We start from the raw sequence: 12913 nt of genomic DNA on the forward strand, positions 1-12913 counted from the left end.
ATGTTTTAAGGTTTCCTTAAATTAATTTTTGGAGAGGATTTGGTAACTGTGTGTTCTGCCAACAACATACAAGGATTTAACCTTTAATTTACTGTGTGGAGGCTGTCTGTGCCTTCTTAGAGAGCTGAAAAATAGTGCACAGGCCACATTTTCCCTCTGTTTGAAAAGCACTATAATTTCTTACCTTTATATTAATACTTTGGCTGGGAATTAGCATTATTTTCATTTCCTCCTTTGAACATCATCAGCACCTGAATATATTCAACCAAAAACCTAGATTATCTAAAACAGTCATCTTATCCTAGGATTAAACCACAATGGAAAAGAATATGTATAACTAAAGTCACTTTGCTATATAGCAAAACTGACACAAGGCTGTAAATCAATTATACTTCAGTAAAAAAAATAAATAAATAAATTTTTTAAAAATTAAAAGAGAAAAGTCTTTTTTATCCAAGACTGGTTTAAAAAATCAACATACAGTCCCCATCAGTATGGTAAATTACTTACAGTGATCATGGTGCAAATGTCCAATAACCCTTCTCTTCCTCAACACAGGGAAGCGGTCTTTAATTTACTGCTAATCATTCCGGATGCAGCCAAGTAAGTGACTGGGCTTGGCAGTGGGCTGTGTTCTCAGGTAGAAATGAGAGAGGACTTCTTGGTCTTGGAAGGTTTTGTGCACCTTCTTGCCAGGAAGTGAGGCAATGGGTTGGCTGACCTCAGAGTCCTGTTCACTCTGGTACTGGTGATTCTCAGTTACCTTTAGGAAATCAGGACCTGGGTTAGAGGTTACCTGAGAAGATAGGTTTGCACTACACATTAGGTTGTAAAAATACAAAGAGCCAGTTCAGACGAGTCGTCAGCCACCCTTGGTCTCGTTAGCTGATAATCTAGAATAGGTCCCACAGAATGGAATCTCAGAGCCTGGACTCAGTTGAAGTCCTGAAGGCAGGGCTGCCTGAATCCCTTTCCACTGCCAGTGGGTGGGATGTGGGGGCTGTTGCTCTTGTTCAGTTGCTTACTCATGTCCGACTCTTTGCGACCCCATGAACTGCAATACACCTGGCTTCCTGTCCTTCACCATCTCCTGGAGTTTGCTCAAAATCATGTCCATTGAGTCAGTGATGCTATCCAACTATCTCATCCTCTGTCATCCCCTTCCTCTCCTGCCTTCAATCTTTCCAAGAATCAGGGTCTTTTCCAATGAATCAGCTCTTTGCATCAGGTGGCCAAAGTTTTGGAGCTTTGGCTACAGCATCGGTCCTTCCAGTGAATATTCAGGGTTGATTTCTTTTAGGATTGATTGGTTTGATCTCCTTAGTGTCCAAGGGACCCTCAAGAGTCTTTTTCAACACTACATGGGGGAAGAAAGGGTAAAAGTCAGCTATTGAAAGTGGCAATTTATGTGTCAGACATGACCCATCTACATGCTTTGTTTGGATTATAATATGAGGTGGGGGCAAATTTTAAATTAGGAGTTTTCATGAAACTTCTGATTTTCCATTCTTAGCTTAAAAATAGAAGTAGCAACACACAGCCTGTATTCTAGCATAACAAAAATGTATCAGAATTGCACATTTTACGGGGGGGGGAGCCAGACTGACCTGTCCACTGTCATCCACCTAGTCCCAGTCGTCCTGTGGAGGGTTCCTCTTCACACAGTTATGTTATCCTGACAACATTTGAGTCCGTAACCTCTGGTGTAATTGGATAAGGAGGAGAACCCAGGTGCATCTAACATACAGAAGTATGCAGTTGGTCTTAAGGCATATTCCACATAATTTGTAAGGTATCATAATTAAAATACCAAAATTTGCCAATAATTAACTTTTTGGAAATAAGTTACCATAGGTTCTGATTATTCTTCCTCACCTACCTCCTGATGGGCTTTCTTGAAATGGTGATAAGCAGGCCAGGACGCAGCTCAACCGAGAATCGAGAATCGCAGATAAGGTTGACTCTGAAAGTCAAGATTCTCTTGGAGTACATGTGGTACATGAGCTCAGCTTGCTCCCTACCCTCTCCCCCTCGATATTGACTTTTATCAATGAGAAACCCAGGAATATCTGACTTCAGGCAGGGCTGTATTCAGGAAATCAAATAATGTTATCTTATCTACCTCCCTCTCTTCCTCTGCTCTCATCACCCCCCTTTCTTCTTCTCAGCTCTTCTCTCTCTGTTGGCTTAATTCTCCAGCAAATTCTCTCCATATGGTGGCAGAGACAGCCGCTGACAGCAAGTCTAAGCTTATTTTGCCCTGTGGGACATAATCTAAGAAAGACAGAGAGCATCCCTCTTTAGAAATCATAATCATTCTAGTAAATGTTATTGGCCCTGTCTGGGTCACACACCCAGCATTAATTTAAGAAATTTGTTCAGTGCCTCCATTGAGTCAGGCTCTAGCTAGGTGATTTAAACTTTCTTACATAATGGGAGGTGGGAAGGGATCAGAAAATAAAAGGTAAACATAACAAGAAAATGATGCAGTACTTGAAAAGTCCTGCAGGGACTTTTTAACTTAGTGAAAGCCCTACCAGGGCTTCCCAGGTGGCACTAGGGGTAAAGAACCTGTCTGCCAAGGCAGAGGACATAAGAGATGTGGGTTCGATCCCTGGCTCAGAAAAATCCCCTGGAGGAGGGCATGGGAACCCACTCCGGTATTCTTACCTGGAGAGTCCCATGGACAGAGGAGCCTGGCGGGCTACTGTCCATAGGGTCACAAAGAGTCAGACACAGCAGAAGGGACTTGGCATGCACACAAAAGCCCGACCAGGTGAGGAGGAACAGCCCTCCCCACCAAAAGCAAAAGATGAGACGTGTTCAATCCCTGGTACTGACGCAGACCTATGAAGAAGGAGGGATGAAGCTGTTTCCCGACTCCCCGCAAAGACCCCTCATTCCCCTGTCACTCTCCACGGCAAGGGGACTGGAAGGGTGAGCTCAGCCTAGTGCATCTTGAGGTTGTTCCCGTGTTCCCACTGCTTGCCTCTAAGTCCTCAGGCGCAGTAATCACTTCCTGACCCTCGCCTTTCCTGCCTGAAAATTGGCAGAAGTGTCAGGCTATGTAAAGAATCCTGGGTGGCAGTTTACGGAGGTAGTTAAAGCACGGCCTCTACATATTTTTGTCTCCTAGATCTGCAGCTTAGTAAATATGTGACCTTTAGCTATGTTTAGTAGCTTTTAATTGATTATAGATAATAATAGTATCTTCAGAGAGTTGTTGAAAATGAGGTAATTCATGTAAAGCCCTTGGAACAGTGTTTAATGTTGCTATTATTGTGAGGGGGAGTGGAAGGAAGCAGGAGGAAGCATTCTCAGGCAGCCAGAGAACCACAGTGCCCAGGTAGTTCCCACATGGCATCGTCATGGTGGGTCCAGTTTGCAAAGGGCACGTGTTTGTATTTGTCATTTGATCCTCACAGTCACCTCCTGAAAGAGGGTCATTTTTAGCCCTATTGTAGAGCTGAGGCGATTAAGACTCACATGTGCTTTCCGGAGCCTTTATCTGCACCATTTAGCTCATAATCACATACTTTTGTGTTTATGCTTCTCTCCTTGTATCGTTATTCCAGAAACTGTGACTTTGGAGTCATGGTGAGATTGAGGAAACATGGGTTCAGGCTGTGGTCCTGGTGATGTGCCCTGCCCCTGTCACTCTGTTACTTTGGCCCAGCCAGGACTGGGGTAGAGCGGGGCATCCACCTCATGTGTCACCTTTACCAGCATCAGATTTGGAGCTAGCCCCATGCACAAATGCCTGTTTGTTTGGGGAGCTGTTCAATGACCTCTATTTCTGCAAGAAAAGAGTCCCTGTCATTCAATCTTCAGGAAAAGTGGCATCCCCTGCTCACTTGTAGATGCATCAGGACTTTCCAGCAGGGTTGGAGCTGAAGCCGCATCCTCAGCCCGCTCCTGCTTACCCTGAAATTCCCGTCAGGCCTTGCAGCATGCAGTCAGTCATCTTTGAAAGCTGTGCCAGGGCTTCTGCTATAGTTCTCTGAACAGATGATAGGGGTCACCTAAACTAGAGACCAGACCAGACACGTATCTATACACAAGTCTCCTCCCATTTCCTGTGTGGTTTTAGTCAAGTACTTTCTATGAGCCTCATTTCCTCATGGGAAGCACAATGAACCCTTTGCCATACTCAGAACTCTCAGAGATTCCTTCCAACTTAAAACAGACTGAATAATGGTCATTCAGAGACACAGGTCCTAAGCCCTGGAATCTATGAATATTACCTTATTAGGGAAAGGGACTCTTTGTAGATGGGATTATGTTAAGGGTCTTCCCAGGAGGAGCTTTTTCCAGGATTTAAATGGGCCCTAAAGTAAATCACAGGCTTCCCTGGTGGCTCAGACTGTAAATAATCTGTCTTCAATGTGGGAGATCCAGGTTCGATTCCTGGGTCAGAAAGATCCCCCGGAGAAGGGAATGGCAACCCACTCCAGTATTCTTGCCTGGAAAATGCCATGGACAGAGGAGCCTGGCAGGCTACAGTCCATGGGGTCACAAACAGCTGGACATGACTGAACGACTAATACACACATACAAAGCAGATCACAGGCCTCCTTATAAGAGAGGGGCAAGATGAGATTATACACACAGAAGAGGAAAAGGTAATGTGAAGATAGAGGCAGAGATTAGAACAATGTGGCCACAGGCAAAGGGACCGTGACTGCCAGCAGAAGCTAGAAGCGTCAAAGGAATCCTCCCCTACAGCCTCCAGAAGGGGTTGTGGTCCCGCTACCATCTTGATTTCAGCCCAGTGACACCAAAGCTGAACTCTGGCCTCTAAACTATGAGGAGTGAATTTCTGTGGTTTGGAGCCCTGTGTTTGTAATGTGTTAGGGCACCTGTGGGAAACTGGGACACCACTCCCCAAGTCTATCGTCACCTTCCCGTTCCTGCTCAGCAAAGCTTGTGGTCTCACTGGGTGCTTTTTCAAAAGCAGAAAAAGGCATTTGTCTTTTGTGAAGCCTATAGGAGGGCTTCCCTGGTGGCTCAGATAGTAAAGAATCTGCCTGCAATGCAGGACACCCAGGTTCGATCCCTGGGTTGGGAAGATGCCCTGGAGAAGGGAATGGCAGCCCACTCCAGTATTCTTGCCTGGAGAATTCCATGGACAGAGGAGCCTGGTGGGATACAGTCCACTGGGTCACAAAGAGTCAGACATGACTGAGCCACTAACACTTTCATGTTCAAGCCTGTAGGAAGGTGAAGTGGTCATTTATTCCCAAGTTCTCTATGCCTTTCAACCTGGCAGGTGTTTCTGTGTTCGACCCCAATAAAATGCCCTCTATTACATTCAATTTCTCATTGTTGATGTCCAACAATGACTCTTGCAGCAGAAAAGGCACTTAATTTAACAACCTTGAGATCATCAGTATGTGAGTAAAGAAGACGACATGCATTTAGTGACTCTGAGGACATCATTCGATAAATATACCTCGATCGTTCTGTGTACCAGCACATGGGCAACATTGGGGCACATGTGACGGTGGAGAGCCTGACAGGAAAGATTCTTATTCTTATGGAGCTGGTATTGTATTAGCCCTCACACATTACAGCTTCTGTGTAATGCTTAAGCTTCAGTTGGGGCAAAATTCTGATTTTCCAAGATTGCTAGCAGAGCATCAGATCCACGTTTCTGCTGGGTGAACTTCCTCTCAGAATATTCCCAGGCTGGAACTTCTGTAAGGGGTTCTAGGAAACAGTTTTAGCACCCAAGACCACTGTTAGGGTTCAGCAGTACAGACCTTGGTTCATAAGAAGTCCCTCTGATTTCTCTAAATTCCATTAGAAGTGTGTGAGCTTACCTGACCCCAGCCACCTTAGAGCTTTGGAATTGAGGAGAGTATTGAACGAATGAAAACATTGTGGGCAGGAAAGAATATTTTAACTGTTCTCCTTTGTTTAATTCCATACTTTTCATCACTTCTCTAAATCCCAAGTGCTCTCAAAAAAATAAAATAATAATAATAGCACTAGTACTACCATGATTTCCTCCCTTTAGGACATCCTGTCTGGGGGCAGTGATTCAACTTCCTGCCCTGAAATGCAGCCCCAAGCCATTGGTGAGTCAGGTTGAAGCCTGAGTTTATCTCTGATGTCTGCTGTTCTTTCACACCCCACTTGTAGATATCGTGATTCAAAATTCTACTTCTTTTTAAAATTAATTTTTAAATCATTTTCAAAAGTCTTTGTTGAATTTGTTACACTATTGCTTCTGTCTTACGTTTTGATGTTTTTGGCTACGAGGCTTGGGAGATCTTAGCTCCCCAACCAGGGACTGAACCCGCACCCCTTGCATTGGGAGGTGAAGTCTTAACCGCTGGGCCACCAAGGAAGTCCCTAGAATTCTCCTACTTCTTACTATATCCTTACCTCCACCCTAGAGTGAGGCGTCCCCGCTCCCCGTTCTGACTGCCCTGGGGGTGTGCCGGCTCTTGCCATTGCTCCTCACTTACTCCCCACTCCCAGTTCATTCCCCACGTAGTAACCCAAGGGAGTCTTTGCATGTATGAGATTATGCCCAGTTTATCCCTTACTCAAACTGTCCCCATTGAGTATAAAATCAGGAGACCTCACCAAAGCCTGGAAGGCCCTGTGTGATCTGGCCCCTGCCTTCCCTTGGACCTCGTTTCCTAGGTTCACTTCTCTTGCCTTCTCTGCCCTAGTGACACCAACCTTCCTGACATTCCTCTATTTGCCTTGACACTTCTGTGTGTTCCAAGGTCACCTCTTGAGGGAGACCCCTTTCTCACCACCTTAACTGCAATAGCACCATCCTTCCAGTAGGGGGCCCTGTCTGCCCTCATATATTCGTTTATGTGTGTTTTCCTCCGGCAGGAGTGGTAAGCTTCCCTGCAGCTCCAATACCCAGAGTAGGGTCAGGCATATGATGGTGCTCAGTAAGTACTTCATAAAGGAAAGAAGTAAAAGGCACGAGAATGATCAATATGAAGGCTTTTACGCTTCTTCCAACTCCAATCTAGGAGTCTGTGAAAGGCCCAACAGCCTGGATCACCAAAATGCCATTTGGCACCAGTTGGAGTATCAGAAAATTTAGGTGATGCTTCCTTTTTGAAATTGGGTTAACTTTTCTCTCCCTCGCCCCCTTTAAAAATAATATTTATTTATTTATTTGGATGTGACAGATCTTTGTTGTGGCATATGAGGTCTAGTTCCCTGCCTGACCTAGGATCAAACCCAGGCCCCATGCATTGAGAATGAAGAGTCTTAGCCACTGGACCACCAAGGAGGTCCTCAGAAGACTTCTCTCTCCTTGATCTCTCCCTGTGTAGGCGTCTGACCGCAGAGCCATGTGGTCAGTCAAGACACTCTGTGAGAAACAGCAGGCGTATAAAGGTCCTAATAGCACTCCTCTGATTTCTGACTGTAATAGCAGCCTCCTCGTTCATCTAGATGCTGTTTAGTCGCTAGGTCATGTCCGACTCTTTGAGACTCCATAGACTATAGCCCTCCAAGATCCTCTGTCCGTGGGATTTCCTAGGCCAGAATACTGGAGTGGGTCGCCACTTCCTTCTCCAGGGGATTTTCCTGACCCAGGGATCAAACCTGCATCTCCTGCTTTGCAGGCAGATTCTTTACCACTGAGCTACCAGGGAAACCCATCTACATGGTTACTGGACTCTTTAAAAAATCTTGGCTTTATCCAGTGGTCTTAATCTGATTTACTTACTCTTATTACTTACTCCCTAAGTACAGGTTAAATATATCCTACTCACTGATAGCTCCCTGATACCCAGACTAGTTTAGCTCACCCAGTCTGGGCTCTCATATTTGCCCTTTCTTAACATTGACACACCTGTAAACATTGATCGTTATCTGCCTTGCATATCAATCTGAAAGCTCCAGGAGTGACCCTGACTGTCTTGTTCCTCATTATCCCCAGAGTGAATAGCAAAGTCACAAGGACACAGTCAGTGCTCAAAAATGTTTGTTAAATTAACAGTTGGATTTTTATGATAAGCAACAAAAAGTGACAATATAAATTGCCAAAAAACGAGATATAATTGATGATTGTTGACTCCTTATCACTCCCATGACTCACTCTTGTTTAGACACTCTGTTCTGTGATCAGCAGGAGGTGTTTGGTGAGGAGGCTGCCCAGGTATTTGCTCCTATAAAATATCTAATGCTTGTCAAGAGTTTTTGGAACCACAGGCTTGAATGGTTCCGTAAAAACCATCCAGGGATGGCAGCAAATCAGATTTTGTTCCTGAATTCCTTGGTGTACATATCATGAACTTTTCCAGAAGATATTTTATCAGGAAATTCTCTTATATAATTTCCCTTAGTCTCTCTACTGTAGTCTAAGACTTTTATTTTCTTACCAAGGAAGATAAAGCACAACTAAAGTATAGTAGTAAGAATTAGGAAAAACTCTCATGCTTTAAATATTCTTCAGCTTTTCTCAATTTTCCTTTCTATCATTGGAAACAATGGGGTTCAGGATTGGGAACACATGTACACCCGTGGCGGATTCATGTTGATGTATGGCAAAACCAATACAATATTGTAAAGTAATTAGCCTCCAATTAAAATTTAAAATAAAAAACAAACAACGCAGCAAGAACACTTATGGTCTCAGGGTTTGATAGAACAACTTGAACAGCCAAGCATGTAAGAGGTGAAATGTTGATAGGTATAATTGTTCGTACCACATAGTGTGAAATGCACAGACTATTATACAAGTTTCGTAACTTACCCATTCAGAACTGATGAGATAACATTCTGATTGGGCTTCTGTATCCACACTGTGGTATGTCAGATACATTAATGGAAATGTTGAAGTTGGAGGTTCTTAGATGGGAGCATCTTGGTTTCTTTGCTTGTAAAGAAACTGAGTCACGCGCACTAGAATAAAACCCTCCCTTTGACTTACTAGCACTAATGATGGACCAGCCAACCTCTCAGGACCAAAGTTCTCATTTGCCCTACCAACACCTCAGCAGAATGTTCCAGCTTGTGAAACCACAGCCCAAATAATGAGGAACGGAAAGCGAGATGGTATCTACAATCTGCTGGTGGAAGAGATTTGGATAATCTGAATTGTGTGTTTCGTTTTTTAACCAGCCTTTTTTTTCTGGTTGGGGGCGCCCCCCTTTGCACTGGTAGCATGCGGTGTCTTAGTTTCCCAATCAGGAATCAAACCCAAGCTCCCTGTGTTGGAAAGTGGAGTCTTAACCACTGGATGACCAGGAAAGTCCCCTAGTTTGCCTCAAAAAAAAAAAAAAAAGCAATATTCATTGTTGAGTTGAAAGCTTGTATAAAGCACTAGATTCCTGCTATTTGGAGGCCAATTAGCCACATAAATGATACCCAAGTCCCATGATGTATTTTCTGAATGAAATTTCAAGACCAAGGTCTGATAGCAGAATATTTGAAGGCAGGGCTGTCCTAGAAGCCTGGGACTTAGACTTACCACTCCTTAGCTCTCCACCTTGGAGTACACCAGTGCCCAGAAATTAAGAAAGGAATTGGAAAGGAAATCCAAAGCCATGAGTCGGCTTCTCCAAAGCACGTTGAGTTCCAGTCACAAGGCCGATCGCTACTGTAAAAAATTACTGCAGACTTAGTGACTTAAAATGACACACATTTATTATCTTAGAGTTGTAGGGATCAGAAGTCTAAAATAGGTCTTCAGGAGCAGAAATCAAGGTGGAGCCACATTTCTTCTGGAGGGTGTGGGTAAGAATCCATTTCCTTGCCTTTTCCACTGTGTAGAAGCTCAGTTCCTTGGCTTGTGGCCGCATCACTCCAGTGCTTGCTTCTGTTATCACATCTCTCCCCTCTCTGGCTCTCCTGTCTCCCTCTTTCACTTATAAGGACCCAGATGGATAATGTCAGATACTCTACCATCTCAAGATCCTTAATGAAATCACATTTGCAGTGTCCCTTTGGTCGTATAAAGTGACAAACTCACAGGTCCCAGAGATGAGGACGTGGACATCTTTGGCCAAAGGGCATCATTCTGCCTATTGCAGAAGACAGACACAATTACTTGAGAGTGTGTGTGTGTGTCTGTACGTGTCCCTTGCCTCCTTTCTCATGGCTTCCATGACCTGCCCGCTCTTGCTAAGCTTCCTCAGGTTCCTCTTCCCCCACCTCTCCTTCCTCTTCCTCGTACAGATTTTATTGAGGCTTCAGACCACCACCCACCTCCACACCCTCCTGCACTCACTTCCTTGCCAGCCACCCGTCCGGAGCCAAATCAGTACTGGTGTGGTTCTCATCAGTTCTCCCCATCAAATGTGTCTCTTCCCCCACTTCTACCTGGCACGTGATGGAAGCACAGTTCATGCGTGGACCCTTGGTGGGTGGGAAAGTTCCTGTGATTACTTCTGGCCAAAGATTTGTCAGTAACTCTAGGCTGAGCATTTCACTGTTGCTCTGAGACCTTCCAGCACATCTCTTTCCCCTCTGATATAGTGATCAGCAGTTTTGAAAATGGACTTGCAGTTGACATGAGAATAGGCAGGAAATAAACATCATTGTAGCCACTGATATTTTGGGCCTACTTGTTACTGCAGCATGGAACCTAACCTACTCTGACTGATGCATTTAGCAAAGATTAAAGGAAGGTAAGGGAGAAGGCAATGGCACCCCACTCCAGTACTCTTGCCTGGAAAATCCCATGGATGGAGGAGCCTAGTAGGCTGCAGTCCATGGGGTCACTAAGAGTCAGACACGACTGAGCACTTCACTTTCACTTTTCACTTTCATGCATTGGAGAGGAAATGGCAACCCACTCCAGTGTTCTTGCCTGGAGAATCCCAGGGACGGGGGAGCCTGGTGGGCTGCTGTCTATGGGGTCACACAGAGTCGGACATGACTGAAGTGACTTAGCAGCAGCAGCAGCAAAGGAAGGTAAAGAGAGGCATGAACAGCACAGGTTGCTCCTAACTGTTTCTCCCCATTCACCTGTCTCTACCCAGAAGACACTTAGGTTTCACTGTTCCTCAGAAAAAAAATGCCCATTAACCCCACCTTTGGGCTGTTGGATTTCTTTTTCAAGGAGGTAGAGAATTCAGTTCCTGAAGTGTATAGCGAAGTGTACCAAAGACTTATCTTTAATCACTGGTGGACTGTGTCTGTTTGTCATCAGTTAAAGTGGAAAAAGACCTGCAAGTCTGGTGCCTTGGGGTATTGAGTACAGGGGGGTGCTGCGGCATTTAGCAATAATCATTCCCTTTATTTCTTACACTAAACTCTCCAAAGGGAAGTGTGCTTATTCCAGGGCAGGCAGAGTGTGGAGAGAGTTGGAGAATTTGATAGAAATCACAGTAGCAAGGGAAGCATGCAGGACCCTACCCCCACACCAGGAAAAGAAAGGTATTGAAAGGAATCTATGCCAGGCTGCCCTGGTGGCTCAGATGGTTAAGAGTCCACCTGCCACGCAGAAGACCTAGGTTTGATCCCTGGGTTGGGAAGATCCCCTGGAGAAGAGAATGACTACCTACTCCAGTATTCTTGCCTGGAGAATTCCATGGACAAAGGAGCCAGTGGGCTACAGTCCATGGAGTCTCAAAGAGTCAGACATGACTGAGTGACTTACACTAACTAACACTATTCAGGGCCCAGGGTGTCTTTTCTGAGAGCACTCACACCCGAGGCTCCTTGTTTTGTAGTGTTTTCGATGCCCACGCTCAGCCCTGCTGGATCCTGGCCTTAGACCGGTGATTGAGCTAAGGCATAGCTCCCACCAGGCTTCCCTGGCGGCTCAGTGGTAAAAATTCCACCTGCCAATACTAGAGATGCAAGTTCGATCCCTGGGTCGGAAAGATCCCCTGGAGAAGGAAATGGCAAGCCACTCTGATATTGGGGAAATGTCATGGACAGAGGAGCCTGGCGAGCTTCAGTCCATGGGGTCGCGAAAGAGCTGGACACGACTTAGTGACTAAAACAACAGTAGCATAGGTCCCACCAGCCAAAGATGGAACTCCAGCCCAGCACCAGGGGTGCAGCATGGGAGGCAGATGTTTGCCTATGGAACCTGGAACATTAAATGCATGTTTCACAGAAACATTGTAACCTGGTTAATCATTGCTGGAGTTTCCCTATAACCACAGTTATAGCATCTAACTCTTCAGGCTGTTCATCAGTGGCACGGGTTCCTATAGGCAAGCCTCAGAACCCATCACCCAACAGAGAGCATTGTTTCTATGGAAACCTGCAATCCGTGACCCAAATACCCAGGTTAAAATGTTGCTGTTCTGTTTAACTCAATGCGTGGGTCAGTCGGGGATTGCCAAAACTAGATGAAAATTGAAGTGCTTTTTTAAATTTGTGGATTTTTTTTCCATCCTGCCTATCCATTCCTGTCAGCGGGCACAAAGGAGGACCCTCTATTCTAAAGTGTCTGTTTTTAGATGGAGACTTCTGTTAGGGCAAGGTCAGCCCAGAGGAAGACGGAAATCCTTTTCCAGTGTTGTTCATTTGCTTTTCCTTTTATTTCTTAAAACCCTGCAGGGCGAGCCCTGCTGAGACTTACAGACAAAAAGCTTGAGCGAATGGGGATCGCCCAGGAGAACCTCCGACAGCTCATCTTGCAACAGGTGCTCCAGCTGAAGGTGCGAGAAGAAGTCAGAAACCTGCAGTTACTCACGCAAGGTACCCTGCTGCTGCCTAGCGGGTGGATGCAAGGGGAGGCGGGAGGAAAGAAACCCTTACCATCATGACAGAGGGGAGCCGGGGAAAAACTGGATTGTTTTGTTTTGGGGTTTGGTTTTTTGTGGGTTTTTTTGCAGAATTTCTTTCATCTTTTTAAAAAAAATATATAGATTTAAAGGTCACTTCCCTCCTAAAATTTCTCTTTTTCATAGCTCCCTAGAGGGAAGGAGGTACAGATGAGTAATGGATAAACAAACAATTATCTGAGCTA

At 45.1% G+C, this 12913-nt stretch overlaps 1 protein-coding gene across 5 annotated transcripts in view; it reads left to right on the plus strand.

The window, feature by feature from the left end:
* Window positions 1–12913, plus strand: part of SAMD12 (sterile alpha motif domain containing 12) — a 448963-nt gene that overhangs the window by 245295 nt on the left and 190755 nt on the right. For all 5 annotated transcript variants that reach the window (XM_027561273.1, XM_027561269.1, XM_027561270.1 and 2 more), the window contains one exon: window positions 12502–12642. In XM_027561273.1, coding sequence (XP_027417074.1) covers window positions 12502–12642 — 141 coding nt within the window. The remainder of the gene's footprint in view (window positions 1–12501; window positions 12643–12913) is intronic.

This window comes from Bos indicus x Bos taurus, chromosome 14, assembly GCF_003369695.1.
Source record: "Bos indicus x Bos taurus breed Angus x Brahman F1 hybrid chromosome 14, Bos_hybrid_MaternalHap_v2.0, whole genome shotgun sequence".
In the NCBI taxonomy this organism is placed as follows: domain Eukaryota; kingdom Metazoa; phylum Chordata; class Mammalia; order Artiodactyla; family Bovidae; genus Bos; species Bos indicus x Bos taurus.